The following is a 16736-nucleotide window of genomic DNA, read 5'->3' as shown; positions in this document are numbered from 1 at the left end:
TTTCAAGCAGTGAGCCAACTGACAGGAGTCATTATATATACAGAGTTTAAAATGGGAGCCAATTGATTTGAAAATTTCTTCAAGAATTCTGTTGGATACCCATCTGGCCCTGGGGCTTTTCCACATTGCATAGTCCTAATGGCCATCTCAATTTCTCCAAATGAAAACGGAGACTCTAGCTTGGCTGCTGTCACAGGGTCCATGTGAGGGATTGCAACACTTTGGAGAAATGATTTAATTAAGTGATCATCTCTCAGCGATTCAGACAGGAGGCAGAATTTACCATTAGACAAGGTCAGTAACTGCCTGGGGCCCCCAACCAAAAGGGGCCCCAAACATTTATACATTTATTATGATGTTTAGATATGAAACATATAAAATAGTGTTGCTATTCTAACTCATTAAACCCTGAAATTATGTACAAAAGGTGTCCAAAACACTAAAAAAATCATTGTCAATTTATGACCCTCCTTCCCCCCACTGCATGTACTACAGATGAATGGACTATTCCTTCACAGGATGAGGGGCTGTGACCGCAGCACACATCCTGACTCACATGTTTATAGGGATGCAGAAACTCCTCCAGGTAACATGCAATCCAACACAACATCAAACAGTGGAACAGAATTGTCAAGGAGCACGTTTCAAAAGAAAAACTAAGAAGAAAAGTGTTGCTCCCCCTGAAACAACCAGCAGGACCACAGACAAAACAGACAAAGAGAATGATGATAATAAACTGCACTCATTGAAGAGAGAGAGTCAACTAGCAGCCTATAAGAAAAGAAAACTGCTCTCAGGACAGAGGGCAAGAGGAAGACAATGTGCAGCAACCTGCTGCTCCAAGTGATGGAAGAAGGATTCAGATCCTTAAAGTCACAGAACTACTATATAGAAATATTCCATCACAAGTCAAAGTCCTGCATTTAAAGTTTTACTTGTGTTATATATAAAGTTTTACTATGTTACATGTTACTTGTATTATTATTACAGGTGTATTGCCTTATAAGCAACATTTTAATGTTAATTTTAACATAATTGTAATTTATATTGCTACTACTGGGTAGTTTAATCTATAAGGATGCATCATATTTTATCATTTCATATACTGTGTATCAAAAATCTTAATCAGTAAATGTAGTCGAGTATCAATATAAAGTAGCATAAGGAGTATAATATGCAAGTGGCCAAAAGTACTAGTAGCCTACCTCACTTGAGTAAATAAATGTAGTCTTTTTCACTGGCTGCTTCAGTGTGCAGTTCATATCAGGGAAGCGGAGGAAAAAACCTGGTAAGTGACTGCAGTTATGGAAATCATCAACCTCCTTGATACCATTTGGTGAAAAATAACCAAGTACATTTACTCAAGTATTATGTTACAGTTTTGAGGTACATGTACTTTACTTTAATATTTCCATTTTATGCAACTGTATACTTCTACTCCACTTCTACTGGGGATTCAGTTCCTTCTATTTTAGGAGGAAACACTGTACTTGTCATTCTACATTTATCTGACAGCTTGTTACTGGTTACTTTACGGATTAAGATTTTAAACACATAATATATGATCAACAGATATAGAATTTGATGCATTGATGATAGATCAAACTATCTAGAAGTATGTAAAGCAGCTAAAATGAGCTCCACCTTGACCAGACGTTCCGTAAATGTAAGTCCATTGTGCTAATAATACTTCTGTACTTTTAACAAAGTACATTTTTAAATGCAGGATTTTTAGTTTTAACAAAGTGTTGTTAGTGTGGTATTAATAGTTTAAAGATTTAAGTACTTTGTCTACCACCACCAATACCATTAGAGAAAGGGTGAAAATAAAGTGCGAAGGAGGCCCCATGACTGATTTTGCCCATAGGACCCCTAAATCACTAAATCCGCCCCTGGACTTGGGTGTATAATAAAACCTCATAAAGGGTGAGTTAATGGCAGAGTTATCTATACAGACCATATCTGATTCATCCCGGATCTCAAGGATTGCCTGACTTGCTGCTTTTTGGCGAAGTTGGTGTGCAAGGATCCTCCTAATTTTATCTCCATGCTTGTAGGGTGAGACCTACAAGCAGACCTAATCAAGAGGTTCTCCGTTGTTTGTATGGTTAGTAGGTCAAATTCTTTTTGGAGTACTTAAATGTCATCAGGGATGTTGCTAATTGTGAATCAAGGATAAAAAATTTATTCATCAATTCATTAATACGATTCTTTCTGCTTTTTCCTAACTGTGCGTAGTAAGAAGTAATCTGGCCTTTTACAGTAAATATACTTTAAGTGCTTCCCATACTGATGATAATGGTGACATATTTGACGTTTTTTTCTAGAAAGAGATCAATCTGTGATTAGATGAAATCTGATTTTTTTTTAATCTGATAGTAAAAGTGGGTTGAGTCGCAAAGGTCTGTAAACATGTTTTGTGGTGATTATAATCACAGTCCTGAACCAATTGAGGACGGCACTTATCCATTAAAATGTAATCAATGCGTCTAAGTGTTTTGTGAAAAGCTGACTTTATGGACTTTTGCAATGTAACTTAACATCTAACAGGGCCAAAATTTGGTCATAATTTGGTTTTATATTGACTTGAGTTCACCGAAAACAATTACTCATCACAGTGATTTAAGAGGGACCCCAGAGAAGCAGCCCCATAATTCATTTAGAACAAATACAGTGCGTAATAGCTTTCGTCTTGAGCCTGCATTGTCCTCTGTGAGAGGTTGAAACGGGGCAGGGTAAAAGGACCCAGCAGGCTGTGCTTTTAAAAGACCCGGGGAGCCTATAAAAGTGGTTTCATGCCCGCTGCAGTAAAGACTCGGCTCGGTGTGCGCACAGACGGACAGACAGAGGTAGGCAGAGCTGAGAGAGGAGCACAACACACACACATAGAGACACACACAGAGTATCCAAGGTTTATTTTCAGATGTCGGGATCTCGGTCAGAGACAAACGGGAAGCGAGAAGCGGCAATTTTCTCTCTCACCTTGGCTTTTAAGCCAGGCTGTTTCACAAACTAAGCTAGAGTCGTTTCTTTTACAGTCTACAGAAGTGCATGTTTGCTGTTTTAGCGGATGGGATGCGCGTCTTCTCACTAACCAACCGGCCCGCTGCTGTTTGACATATTTCCTCCCCCTAAAACCCGTGCTGGATTAACTCACCGGTTTGCTCTCTTACCGGGAGGAAGTTGGCCTCATTAAAACTTTTTTTTTCTGGCCGTTTAACTTTGGATGCCACGGAAATGGGACCGCGCCAACGGGAGAGCGTGTCCGCGCTTTGCAGAAAAAGTTTGCTTTGGACGGTGCTGATACTCTGGCTGACCACGTTTGTTGACGGCACCTGGAAGACGGGACTTTACAAAACCTACTCAGCCGGGACGCAGCTGAGCAGAGACCAGACAGCAGTAGCCTCTCACACCTCAATCTATCAGAAAAGGTAAGGAGAACTTTCACTTCCAGTCACTTTTTATAGCACAGTCATGTCTACTAATCCTTATATACGCCTTGTTATGTGCACATAATAACCTTCTGACCTCCACAGTCTATTTTTAAACCGTAACTCACTTTGGATACTCTTGTCAATGCATGACGGTGCAGAGCTACTCCCATCTCCATCCATCTACCAGGTCCTATTGTCTTCCTGACAGTTGGTTTCCTTTTTCCTGTACTGGCAGCACACATTGCTCTGCTGACTCCCAGCTCAGTTCACCCACCCTCTCCTCCTCCCTGTGTGTGTGTGCGCACCTCCTCTATCTCTGAGGTGTGCTGAGCTCTTGATCCCCTGCAGTAGGAGATGCAACAACTCCCAACATCTGCTTATTCTCAGCTGTCAGGGTTGCCCTTCAAAGATATGCATGTTTACGGTTCATTTAAAGCACCACTATCATTCCACACAAAACCAGCTCTTACTGTATGTGGATCCCAGCAGAGAGGACAGAAAGCATCTAGAATAGGTGTCACAGACAGATTTTATGTCTGTAATAAAGTGCACAAGATGAATAGCTGAAGAAAAGGTCACCGAATGAAAATGATTAATCCCTCCTTGCAACGGCAGAGTTGTTGATGAGGGCGTTTCTGAAGGAGAGTCACCAGACTAAACACGCAGGCAAAGAGCACTAACCCACTTAACGATGAGAGGACGTTTCCAGTTTTACAAATATTTATGCTGTCAGGTTCAGAGTGTGTGAGAGGGTGAGGGTGTGTGTGGCCCAGAGGCCTTTTCCCCCTGGTTACATCCAGGTGGCTCGCAGGTCTCCCAACCTCGCTCCACTGGCTCACCTCCCTCCTTCGCTCGGCTCCCCACGTCACTCACGGCCAGAGGTTTGTGGACATGTTTACTAAACACAAGCAGCTGGGACTCTAAACCTCATCTGGGCTTGTTTTTGGGAAGGGGAGATGAGTTTACAGTGGGTTTGTTGCTGTTTGTAAGTGGCCGTCCTCAGAGGCAGAAAGGTCAGCAGGTTTGAGGCGACATGAGAGGAGCCGAAAGTCTCTGTCCACCTGCTGTCTGGCCTGATCTGTGAAAGCAGCAGTTTATGGTGTGTCAACAAAGACAAACAGTGGCGGTGGGATTTCAAGCCTTTCTCATGGGCATTAACAAGTTGACATTCAGCGACAGAAACTGAACTTGTTAGTGGGGTTCAGGTGCTTAAAGGGGAAATAAATATTATTTTTAGCAGACTGGGAAAGGAGTTTGTCGCAGGAAACCCTTTAATAGGAATGTCTTCCCATACCAGCCCCATCTTCACACAGTGATTACCCAAATCAAAGGGGATTAACACCTCTTGAGTAATTTCTTGACTGGTGGGGTCGCTCTGTAGAGGAGCTGATAAAGTGTTCTTTCACCCTTGTCGCTCTTAACGGCTACATAAGCTCAGTACGCCGAGGGGTTACGGAGGTAGCTGCTTCTTTATTTCTTGTCTCGTCCGTTTCTTTATCCTCCCTCGGAGGACTTGTCATGGTCTGACAGGCAGTCTGAGCCCTTTGGCGGCCCTCATTCCTCACCCATCTTAACCATATCCACATTTCTTTAAGCATGGGAATGGAGATGGCAGGGATTCCAGTGGCTTAGCCCAGTGTGGCTTAAAGCATTTGACCATTCAAATAACTTCAAATAATGTATGTGCTCAAGGAGAAATGTTCATGGATGTTTGAAAGCGGTCACCGATTAAACAGCTTGTACACTAATTATCCCTGATGACTAGAGCTGCAACAATTAGTCGATCGACAAAAAAATTATCTGCAACTATTTTGTTATTGAATAATTGTTTTAGTAAATTTTTAAGCAAAAATGCACAAAATTAGCTGTTTTCAGGTTCTCAAATGTGATGTTTAATGTTTTTCTTTGTCGTACAAGAGTTTTGGACTGTAAGTCAGACAAAACAAGACATTTGAAGACGATATCTTGAGCTGTGGGGAACTATAACGGATATTTTTCACAATTTTCTGACATTTTATAGACAAAACAATTAATTGACTAATCAAGAAAATAACCAGATGATTAATTGGTAATGAAAATAAATGTTGGTTGCAGCCCTAATGGTGACAATAACCAGGATAATTCTCTGGGAATAAGTCCATACACCAGAGCTAGGATTACATACTGTACAGTTAATTTGGTTCAGACAAGCAAGTAACTGGTCCAGCTATAATCTACATGATGATGGTTTATTCATGAGCTGTGATCAGGCCGTATGAAGCCACAGTCATGATAGAAGTGAACTCTTCAACTGAGTGAAATTCCCTTTTTGCTTCCAAAACCAAACACCTAAAGATGTTCATATCCGCAGAGACACACTCAAAGCTTGTAGGCGTCCTGACCTAAAAGCCCAAAACAGACAAAGACAAATGAGAGTTTTCCTCGTTCCTCCGTGGCTGCTGTGAAGAGTCACTTAGTCCTGACCTTCAATGCCTCGCTGTGGTGCTTTGATTTATCCTCACTGTCCTCACATGCACATGGAAAACAAAAACGGTAGCTTTGAACCTGCTGTATGAAACTCCACCACCCCTATTAACTTCTCATTTACTAATTCTTCAAATGCAAACTGAACTAAACTCTTGTTAATTTTAATCTTTTAAAATTCTGCTGCTTATTGGCCTCTCTGATTATTTCTGTTTTTCCAGCAGCTGCAGATTACAACTCCCTCTCTCTTCATTAATGTCACTGTAACTGTACGCTGTTTTTCTCTTTGTCGTTTGTTGTTGCACCACATTTATCTTACGCCTCTCTCCTATCCTGTGGGACCAACGCTGCCTCATAATTGTCTTTCCTTCTCCTTCCTTTTTCCCATGAGAAGCTGCCTTGTATGACCTTTATGATAAAATGACCTTTGTTTCCTCTCCACTCCACTCCACTCCACTCCTCTCCTCTCCTCTCTTCTTCTCTCCTCTCCTCTTGTCTCCTCTCTTCTTCTCTCCTCTCCTCTCTTCTTCTCTCCTCTCCTCTTGTCTCCTCTCTTCTCCTCTCCTCTCTTCTTCTCTCCTCTCCTCTCCTCTCTTCTCCTCTCCTCTCCTCTCCTCCTCTGCTTGGCCGTTTGCCACATCTGTCTTTTGTCCTTTGTTCTCCCCCCAAGTATTTTTCCCACAGACAGAAATCTAAAGAAATTCCTTCAGATTTCTATCTTTCTGCATTTCTCAAACATATCTTTGAGCTGTTGGCCCTCCTCCTCCCACAGTACGTGAATGGACGGGTAGATGGAAAGGAGTTACTGGGACGTTTCTCACTCAGTCTGACCGGCGTTTTGCCCTCTTGTCAGTTCACACCGGCTCAACTCCAGCCTCTTCCTCCCCTGCACTGTCTGCTGTTGGAAGTGTACTAACTTAACTCAGTAGTGTCATCATGAAAGATGCAGGCTGCGTAGCGCACAAGTGGAAATTAGGGCACACAGAGAAACAAGAATACAGCACGTAAGCCTTCTCTGACAAGTTCATGTGCTCTCAGTCAGCATTTGCATTCATTTAAGGGTTTTGTTTCCCTCTAATGTTTTACTGCTTTGGCGACAGCAGCGTCGAGGAACAGATGGGCCAAAGCTGTGATTTTTCCGTCCCTTATAAAATTGTGGATTTCTTTGTTAGCTGTAGCTGTGTGTGACTGCAAGAGATGGTTGATGATTTATTTAGCATTCTGAGTGTGCCATGTGTGCTTAGAGACCTGATACTCACTGAGGACCTGCTCAGTGCTTTTGCCAGTGAAACAGCATGGTGCTGGTGGGTTTCACATTTCATAACACAAGGACGCCTCCAGTAAGAGGTAGGTGTTGACTATGAAACATTTTAGAATGACAGACTGAGTCCACCAAGCACCTGTGCCCATTAATATCCATAAAACCAGACACAAAATCAATGGACCATTGTGCAATAGGTCTCTGCAACAAACTGAGGAGTTATTAGCTGGAGGGCTTGTAAGTATGACCAATTTTTAATCTTTAGTCTTTTTTGATCCCAGAGGAGATAATGCTGTTACCTGTACTCAGTTAATACAATTATCTTTAAGCTTCTGGGCCAAAAGAAACATCAAAGGAGTATATCCTTGTACCCTCCCTGCAGTGGAGACAGTATTGTTCTTTGTACTTATTAAATACTGTGAGTTTCAGTTAGTTATGTAGGTAATGCAAGCATTGGTTGTCAAGCCATTTGGGAAATTGTTAACTGTGTTATGCCAACTGCTTTTGTTATTACATTTCACTGAAGCAGCAGCGGCTGGAGTTTCCTCTTTGGTAATTGCATAAGTGCAATGCAAAGAGAGCGAGGGAAACCATAAAACTCACCCCCACTTCCCCCCCTACGTACCCCCTGGTGACAATCTTAGCCGTTCCCAGGTGAAACCTCCCCTTAGCCTGGGAAACTCTGATGTTTATCTGTTGGGTCTGGAGGATAAGTGGTGGGGAGCCCCCCCCCCCCCTCGGCTCCATGCCTCCCTCTACCTGACCACAGCTCCTTCAATGTCTAAAATTTTCCACTGATGATTAGAGCTTTTTTTTCTGGAGAAGGGAAAGCAATCATAGGGTAATCATATAGATCCCTGTTCATTTTTGTAGCCTTAACGGTTGATGGATATACTGAGATACATAAAGGGTGGGTCTGTATTTAAATAACATGTGTGGCAGATGAATTCTCCTCTTGCTTTACACACTGTGTCTTAGTTTTGCACACTTTCTTTTACCTTACCTAATAATTATTAAAATATGCAGTCTTTGACTTCAACTGTAATTGGATAACTTTATCTCAAAAAAATAATGCAAAATGTAATTATGCTAGAGGATAAATTAGAAAAAAAATATTAATTACTGATGTAAATAACTGTTAGTTGAGACCCAGTCATATCAAAAAGTAACATTTCTGAGGAGCATTCGATGATGCAGATCTTTCTCAGAGGTGTTTCTGCTCGCTGGCACAGGTCTGTGTGTGCGGCCACCACAACATGTGGGGATTGTTAATGGGAGCTGGTTCAGGGCTGCTTCGCATCCTCTGCCTTTGGCGGTTTCCTTTAGTGTAAACTGTCTCTCTCACACACACACACACAAGCATATGGTCTCACATATTGACAAACAGACTTTGGTGGGAATACCCTCCCACTCTTGCAAACACACTGGCAACAGAACACACAAAGTGCAGTTTTGTGCTACGAGCCACACGGTCTCCTTTGTGGTTTGGGTATAGAGCCCCCTCTCTATGCATCTATTTATTGTGTAAACACAGGCTATATTAATTGTTTTCCATGTTTTCCTCCAGCTATAGCCATATGAAGGTAATCAGGGTATTTGTACACTTCATTGTTAATAAAATAATAGTAACATATGGTAGCTTTCACTGCCTCAGTGTGTTTTCCATATATTAGAGAATGGTATCCTCCCCTCCATGTTTTTTTGTTTCGAAGAGTAGAGGGATGAGATTAGACTGGTCTTTGAAACTAAACTTTTTAAGCCTAGGCCAGCTTTTTGAGAGTTTTCTTATCTGTGTGGTTGGTAAAACTATTGGAAGATAGCGGCACACTTAAGTGAGTCGTTCAGTTTCATGATTTTATCATCATTTTATCTGACCTATAATACTGTGACTGCCTCTGTGCTATCAGGATCAGATATATTCTCTTGTTAGAGGGGTAATTGAGCTCTTGGTGAGAATTAAACCAAACCAATTAGCTCTCAGTCCCCTTAAAGGAATCCTTTACATACTTTTGTGACTGTGAGTGACAGTGGAGGTATAATGATATATCTGTACCTTACTTATTGAGCAAAAAAAACACCCTTAAGTTTCTTCTGGTGACGTAAGAAATAACTCTGAGAAGAATGTAAGCAAGTACACGTGACTCTCTGCTCTGCTAAGTGATCATATACTCACTATCAGATCTTAACCCCTGACCTTTACATAAGCTTTTTTTTCCCGGCAGGTCAATTCCTTTACAGCTTTGGTCAATTCTGATAATGTCTTATGAAGCTTTTCTGGAAAGGGAGTGGACTCATGACCCAGCCTTAACACGAGCTGCTGAAAACCTCTAATCTCTGTACAGGACTTTGTCTTCCTCTTTATTCCCTGCCGTGTGACTTCACCTCCTCTGAGAGCCGAATGCAAATGGATGTGTATTGATAGAGAGATGGAAGTGTAAATACAGCTCACAATGTAGATCTTGTGGCCAATTTAAAAGCATGTAAACACCATAAAGGAGTTTAAAAACAAAAGGGTGGGGGAAGGGAGGGAAGAATCGACGGGAAGACAACAGCGTATTGAATGTGACTGCATGGCTGATTTCCTTTTGTGAGTGCACTTGTTTGAAGGTGTGTTAAAAAAAATACACTGTTCCTCCTTGAATTATTCACTTTAAAAATGCGATTTTCTTGTATTTAGTAGCAACAAACTAAGGCTGATCGTACTTGTTCTGTTCTGCACTCAGCATTCCTGTGCTTCACTCGCTCTATTTCTCTTTCTCCCTTCAGGAACTGGTGCCCTCATACGGTCACTAAGACAGTGACTTGCCAGGTGCAGAATGGGACAATCCTGCAGCGAGTCTACCAGACATGCCGCTGGCCACAGGGATGTACAGGAGGCAGGTGAGACGGCGAAAGAGACCTTACCTCTGCTGATACTGCTTTACACCTGAGATGTGAATCCTTTAAAGAAAAGAATCCAGCTTAAAGTATAAGACTTTGTCTGTTTTTTTACTTTTCTGGCATCCCCACTCTGTTTGTGGCTCTCAACCCTAAGCCCATTCGTGACCACACTTTTGATGCTCCAGTGAGTGTATTTACAGCTGCAGGACAGTGTTTGTGGGAGTGACTCAAAATCAACTACAGTGTGTGTGTTCATGGTAATAAAGGAACATGCCCAGTGCAATAGTGTGACTAATTGATTTTTCATAGTTTTTGGACAACAATGGAGGCCTAAGACATTTGAGAATAAGTTATATTAACATTTCTTCACAGGCTATATTTGACAATTCATTGTTGGTTTTGGTTTTTTTATGGAATTCGTCTTTTGAAGAATCTCTTTTCTAGCTAGAGTGGAGTTAAATAGCAGAAAAATGTTTTTTCTCAGAGTTTACATCATGGTTTATTGTCAGTTGTGTGTATTTAAAGAGCAACTGTTTCTTCTTAGTGTCACCTTTTGGCATCAGTTGGAGAAATTTATTACAAGAGATGCAACTTCTCCACTTACAATCATCTCATAACTTTCACTCACCTGGAAAAAAAAAATATTAAAAAGTTAAAAATAATATTGCAGTTCAACTACTACATACTGAATACACATGTGTATGTTTTTCAGCTACAGGACTGTGGTCAGACCTTCTTATAAAATTGTGTACCGCACTGCGACCTCTCTGGAGTGGAAATGCTGTCCAGGATTCAGCGGCGCCGCCTGTGAAGAAGGTAAGTCCAGACAGAAGGAGGGATCATAGGGAGTCACAGATACATACACACATTGTTTATACAGCAGCTGATAGAAACGAATAAATTAGGGCTCTTAGAGGGGGTCAACATTGCAATCTACGACTAAGAAATGGTTAAGAGAAACAAGTTCTAAGACAGGTTTGACTTCTGCCTCTTTATTTCTCTGTTTCCATCACTTTCTTTCTTTCTTTCTTCAAGCTTATTTATTTATCACAATCGGCATCCCTCTGTTTTATATTGCTGTCGTACATCTGGCTTATCTGCCTTCTAATACACGTGTAAGGGTAATATGAAACAGGAATGATTTCCATTAAGCTTACATAAGGCTGCTTCTGTCTTCTAAATGAAATTGAGAAATAAGATCCCTCAGCGTCCTCAGGCTGAGTCAGATACCTCCACGTTATTAATCAGATTTTATGTGCTCATTGAGTCATTGTAGTGTGTAAGGGTTGATTCTTTCGTGTGGTTTTGAGTTTTATGGCCTGGCTGGAACCTAGTCTTCATCCTCTAAAAGTGTCAATCTAACACTGCTGTTTTCATTTTTTCAACTACAGTAGCTACCCACCACACACAGACACAGACACACACACACATACACACACACACACACACACACTGCCAGTGCATAATGACTTCCCCTGGCATTGGCCCCCATGTCTTGGCAGTCTGGGGAGAAGGGTGGAGTGTCTGTTTGTGCTGGGACCTAGGACTTGACTGGGTGTAACATAAATCGTCAGGTTTTGTGACACAAAGGACAATAAATGTTTACAGTGGTTGATGTGGTCCCTTTTTTGTGGCACTGAGAGCAGAGGCTGTTTTTCTCTTCTATGCCCCCACTCCCAGGTGAGCTAACAGTGGCGCATATCAAAACTGCCTGAGTATCATGCTTGATTTAGACCTTCCCCCCTCTCAAAGTCAAAAAAACACACCCACAGTCAGACAATCCAGACTTTACTTAACAAAAGCAGAGTGACACACAATCAAACAGGGAGGAAATTATCCAATTAAGTTGTTGCTGGAGGAGATTCCCTTCTGGTTGTCATGGCAGTAGGGGGCTGTCGAGCCAGCAGGGATACTGGGATTAGCCACTTATCTGAGCGTCGTTCCGGGTGGCTCAGATCACAGGCGGCACTGAGTGGAAGTGACAGGTCCCATTCACAGTGCCGTTACTCTCCGGCACCATGGATGCTATCCAGGGCCACCGGCACTTTGTTCTGCCCCTGCCGTGTGAGCAGAACCTCTTGCCAGCGCAGAACTTGATACCCCGCTGCTGTCTTCCTCAGCCGCTGCTTTAAGGAGAAATAAAAGCTTGCCACACGGGCAAAGCTGGAGACCGGATTGTGCTTAATCTGTTGCCATAGTGTTGCCAAGTGAAGTTAAAGCTGCATTGGTAGTTCAATGGGTGCAAGTTTCAAATCCAGACTCTTAATACCTGTGTGTGGCTCCATTTTCAGATCTCTTGCGTTTCTTTGTGGATTTTCAGACGTCTGTGAGCACTTGTTTGACACCGAGTTGAGATGAAATAAAAAAGGTAAAGTAAAAGAAGTCAGTGAAAGAATCACCTCTTTAATATAAAATAACAAACATCATCCTACTGTACTTTTCAAAATCTACTCTCAAGGAAAAACATAAAAAACATACAGCTGCGGATATCATAAATCTCATAAGCCCCATTTCCACCAAAAGTTCCAGGTACTTTGGACCCAAGGAACTAAACTCAGGGACTAAATTTGGAACTTTTGAAGTCCCTGTGGTGCAGCCCTGTTTGTGTTCCCACTGCATCTGAGGAACCAGGTAGATCATGTAAATTAGACCGAGGAAGAACTGATGACAACATTTAGAGATGCAGTATTAACACGAGGAAACAACAACATATTTGTCCTGTTCTTTGTATTTAGTGCTGCATGAGTTGGATGTAATGAATGAATGAAAAGGAGAAATGCAGGCAAGGAAAATGAAATTGAAACTAAGAATGTCTGTCTCTACAGTACATTTGTTGAGTGTTTGATGGTTATTTATTTGTGCTCTAGAAGATAACCACCATGAAACAATCAGAAAATAACGTTTTATTTCTTTCATTCACTTCTTTGTTCTCTCTACTGCCGCTCAATCTCCTCGCACACTAGTGCTCTCAGCTCGCTCACGCTATCTCTATTTATTCCTCTTGCTCTTTTTTTAAAATGAGTCAGGAGGCCGACAACAGTGCCTTGCTTTACTTTTAACATTTATGAACATAACGGCAGCCACATTCTGTGTGTTTGACGAATCAACGACAGTCATCCCTGCAAACCCTGCCCTACAAAGTTCCTGTACTTTTTGAAAGTACTACCCCCCGAAGAGGTACTTTTTGGGGGGTAAAACAATCTCCCTGTAACTTAACTTAGACCCTGATCCCCCCAGTGGAAATGCAGGTTGAGGAACTGTGTACCTCCAAAGGTTCTTAGTACCTGGGGAAAGTTCCTGCGGTCGTAAATTGCTAACTCCGGATACATGTATCTTTAAAGACATCTCTTGACATTCCAGCGTTGGTTATATACATTCACTCCCATCATCCGTTTTCCGCTGCTTGTCTGCTTTTCACAGACTGTAGAAAATGTGTATGATCCGCTCATTTATCATGCCGCCCTGCTTTTATCTCCCCAGTTCTCTCACCAGGCCACCCCAAAAGCCCCCGGCTGTGTCGGACTCCCAGGGCCGGTCTACATTACAGTAGATCTCAACAATGTCCGTACTGGCAAAACTATGGGGTTGGGGGCTGCCTAAAAGTGCAAGTGAGGAAAGGAAGTGCATTATAAGCTGAAAGCACAGCCATTTACATGGTTACATTTCGCATGGAGATGAGAGAATTGTTTTCTCTTGCGTCCATCCATTCTCACCCCCCTGCCTGCCAGTCGACTGGTCAACATATGTAAATCAACAGGTCCAGTCTGAAGAAGAGATAACATGTCTCTGTTGAAGTTTTGGATTATGCGTTTCCAAAACTGAGACAGCAGTGCGCAGAGTGCAGAGATAAATGAGAGAACATTGTGGGGGGAGATCACGCCATGCTGTCATCCAGTCATAGACAGGCTTGTAATGATTTTTGGCCTATCACATTCAAACCGAGGGCTCCGAAAGCAAAACATTACGTCACACCCAGGCTGATAAACAAACTCACTCCATCAGAGTGCAAGCAGAGGATAATAACACTGCATCAGACAGGCACCTTTCACATTCGCTTTCTTTTTCTTACTTCCTCACCCAGACCTCAGCACTTGGCTGGAATTCCAGGCCCATGGTGTAATTACTGGGTCCTAATTGTTTTCTATGGGGTTTGGGAGATATTGTCTTACTTCTGGACCTGGAACACAATGGTCTTTATCTCTGATTGAGCCTGAGAAAAAAAGATCTCTAAGTATTTGCAGATGGAGGCACTTTCATAGCCTGCCAGAAACAGGGATTTAATGTATGCCTGGTTGGCTTTGGCATTCCAAGTAAGTAAATGCTTGTTTTCAGATGGGATATTCCAACTTATGCTACATCAAACACAAATATCAAAATTATACCTCATTTGGAGGCAATTTTGTGATATGAGAATATCAAATGTGTCTAATAAAAGCCACATTATTACATTAGAGCTGGCTCTCAAATACTCTATCTCATACAGGTTGCGTCAGCATCAACATATAGAGCAGCAGTGAAAGCTGACTGCAGACTCAGCAGTTGCAGAAAACTGTAAAATTCATAGATGTTTTGGACTTTTGCCCTATTTCTGATCATTTTGATTGAACATTAAAAGTGTGAGGATGACAGCAGTTGATATCTCGGGCCTGATAAGATTTATAGAGGAAAGCACTTAAAAGAAATGTGGCTGCAGCTTATCGCAGGAGGGGGCTGCCGCGCAGCAGAACATATGGGGGAACGTAGACTTGAATTAGCACGGCTGTCAAAGCTCTGCCGCGGGGGTCCCCATCAAACCGTATCTCGCAGCCAAGCGGAGGCTGCGGTTTTTGGGTCGCAATTACGGGTATGGCTGGGAGGCAGAGGCGCGCTGTCTGTAATAAGCCGTAGAAATGTAATCTGTGTTTTCACAGCTCAGCGTGGCTTATCACAGGCCTACACGCTAAACCCTGTGCTTTAAACATCAGGCGGCTGCAGTTCGCCATTAGCAAAGGGAGAGTGAGAGTGCGTGGATGCCGGTATATGTGTCTGTCTGACTGCCAGAGTGAATGTGTGGGTGGGAGAGCGAGGTGTTGAGGATTTGTACAGTGAAGGATGCAGCTGTTCAGTGTGATTAGCTGCTTTAGTAGCTGTGAGTGGAGGGACCCCAGCCTGAGGTCAGGGAGGAGGGAGCTGAACAAGAGCAGGTGACCTCCACTCCCACTCCTCTTAGACCACACAGAGCAGTGCTATCAAAAGCATCACACTTACCAAACACCTTTTCATTCAGCCCTTCTCCTTTCTTTCAGTCACATGTTGGATTCCACTGTGTCTGCAATAGCAGGTGTTAAATAAGTTATTCTCTCTTGTTCCCATTTCATTCACAAAAACAGATTTGATGTCAAATTTAGCTGCTTTTACACCAACATCCAGGATATCCACAAAGACACATGAACGCATACAGGGAGGCGGGAAGCAGCCAGCGTGCAGAAGAGGCCACAGCAGCTGATATTCATGGTTATGTAAACGACAAGCGCAGCACAAGTGCTGAGCCCAAATTGGAAGCAGCTGAAGTCGAGGCAAACTGGGCTGAGGCCTCTAGTTGAAATTAGACATGGGAGCGTCCAGTCCTTGCAGCTCATACTGCTCTTCTCAGGGGAATTGTCATAATAGTCATTAATTAACAAACAACACCGCTGAAAGTACTGAAGAGCTAACCTAAGGTAAACTAAACCAAACAGTGGAGGGAAGTTTTTTCTCTCTTTCTGTCGGCCTGTCTTCCATTTCTGAGAGTGTGTGCTGGTATGTGCTTCAGGTTTAAGAAAATCCACAAATTATACCTCATAGAAGAGCTCAAGTATTTAAATTGGAATATATACTAATATTTATGATCATATAATTTTGATTGGCACATTATTCTGCGATGTTCCATGCAAACCACTTATAGAGCATTCAGCACAAAGCTTGCAGACCGTATAATAATAATTATAGTCCTAAGAATTATAATTATAACCCTTGTTGTTTTTATGGTTAGTGTTTGCTTACGATATTAGGCCGAAGGCAATAGAGAAGCACAGTGATGGTGGTAGTTTTATTTATTTGATTTCTTGTCTGTACATGAAGAACTACATTTGTTTATTGATTTAGCTCCATCTGCTGACTTGCATCTTCTGACGTTTAGTCTGTTCTTAAATCTAAAATAAATGGCAGTGAACTTCAAGAAAGACAGCAATTCTTCAGCTGAATCTTTTTTAAAGTTCATACATACTTAGCCTTGAATCTGAGTTAAGTTTTATGTATCTGGCTTCTGGACTGGAAATGCCTCTTCTGCTCACTGATTTATTTATTATTTCCCAAGACTTCCCCCGGGAGTGCATTGAAAACTGTTTTTCCTGCAGTCAGAAAGAAATATAGTGGGCCTAGTCAGCAGGGCAAAAAAAAAAAACCCAAAAAACTTTTAGGGATGAAAATAGACACACACACACTTACACACACGCCATGGCAGCTGGAGTATTCTTCTGTCCCCAATAAAGCAAAGGCATTTCCCTTCACCAGTAGTTTAAGTGGACTGGTGTGCTGACTGAGTGACCCACAAACAGTCAGGCTCTTTACAGCATGACAGATCACGCAATCACAGCCTGACAGGTCATGCAATCAGGAGCAGAGAGAAGAAAGACAGTCTCCTGCTGGCCAAGATAAGGCCAAATGAATTGGTAAACTTT

At 42.2% G+C, this 16736-nt stretch overlaps 1 protein-coding gene and 1 long non-coding RNA gene across 4 annotated transcripts in view; one reads left to right on the top strand and one right to left on the bottom strand.

Annotated features, from left to right (window-relative positions):
- The first annotated feature begins 2656 nt into the window (after positions 1–2656).
- The window catches only part of emid1 (EMI domain containing 1), a 55246-nt gene continuing 41166 nt past the window's right edge, over positions 2657–16736 (top strand). Inside the window, exons 1-3 of one of the 3 annotated variants that reach the window (XM_042422552.1) lie at positions 2657–3431; positions 9925–10038; positions 10751–10854. In XM_042422552.1, coding sequence (XP_042278486.1) covers positions 3238–3431; positions 9925–10038; positions 10751–10854 — 412 coding nt within the window. In that variant the 5' untranslated portion in view covers positions 2657–3237. The remainder of the gene's footprint in view (positions 3432–9924; positions 10039–10750; positions 10855–16736) is intronic. The other 2 variants (XM_042422554.1, XM_042422553.1) reach the window with 2 other exon arrangements.
- Positions 11772–15504, bottom strand: LOC121904696. Its single transcript, XR_006098281.1, has 3 exons — positions 15286–15504; positions 12308–12371; positions 11772–12201 (listed from the first exon to the last, which is right to left on the bottom strand). It is a non-coding gene; the product is annotated as an uncharacterized LOC121904696 (long non-coding RNA).

The sequence above is a fragment of the Thunnus maccoyii genome, chromosome 9 (assembly GCF_910596095.1).
Source record: "Thunnus maccoyii chromosome 9, fThuMac1.1, whole genome shotgun sequence".
NCBI classification, from domain to species: Eukaryota; Metazoa; Chordata; class Actinopteri; order Scombriformes; family Scombridae; genus Thunnus; species Thunnus maccoyii.
This window is presented reverse-complemented; position numbering and strand designations above follow the sequence as displayed.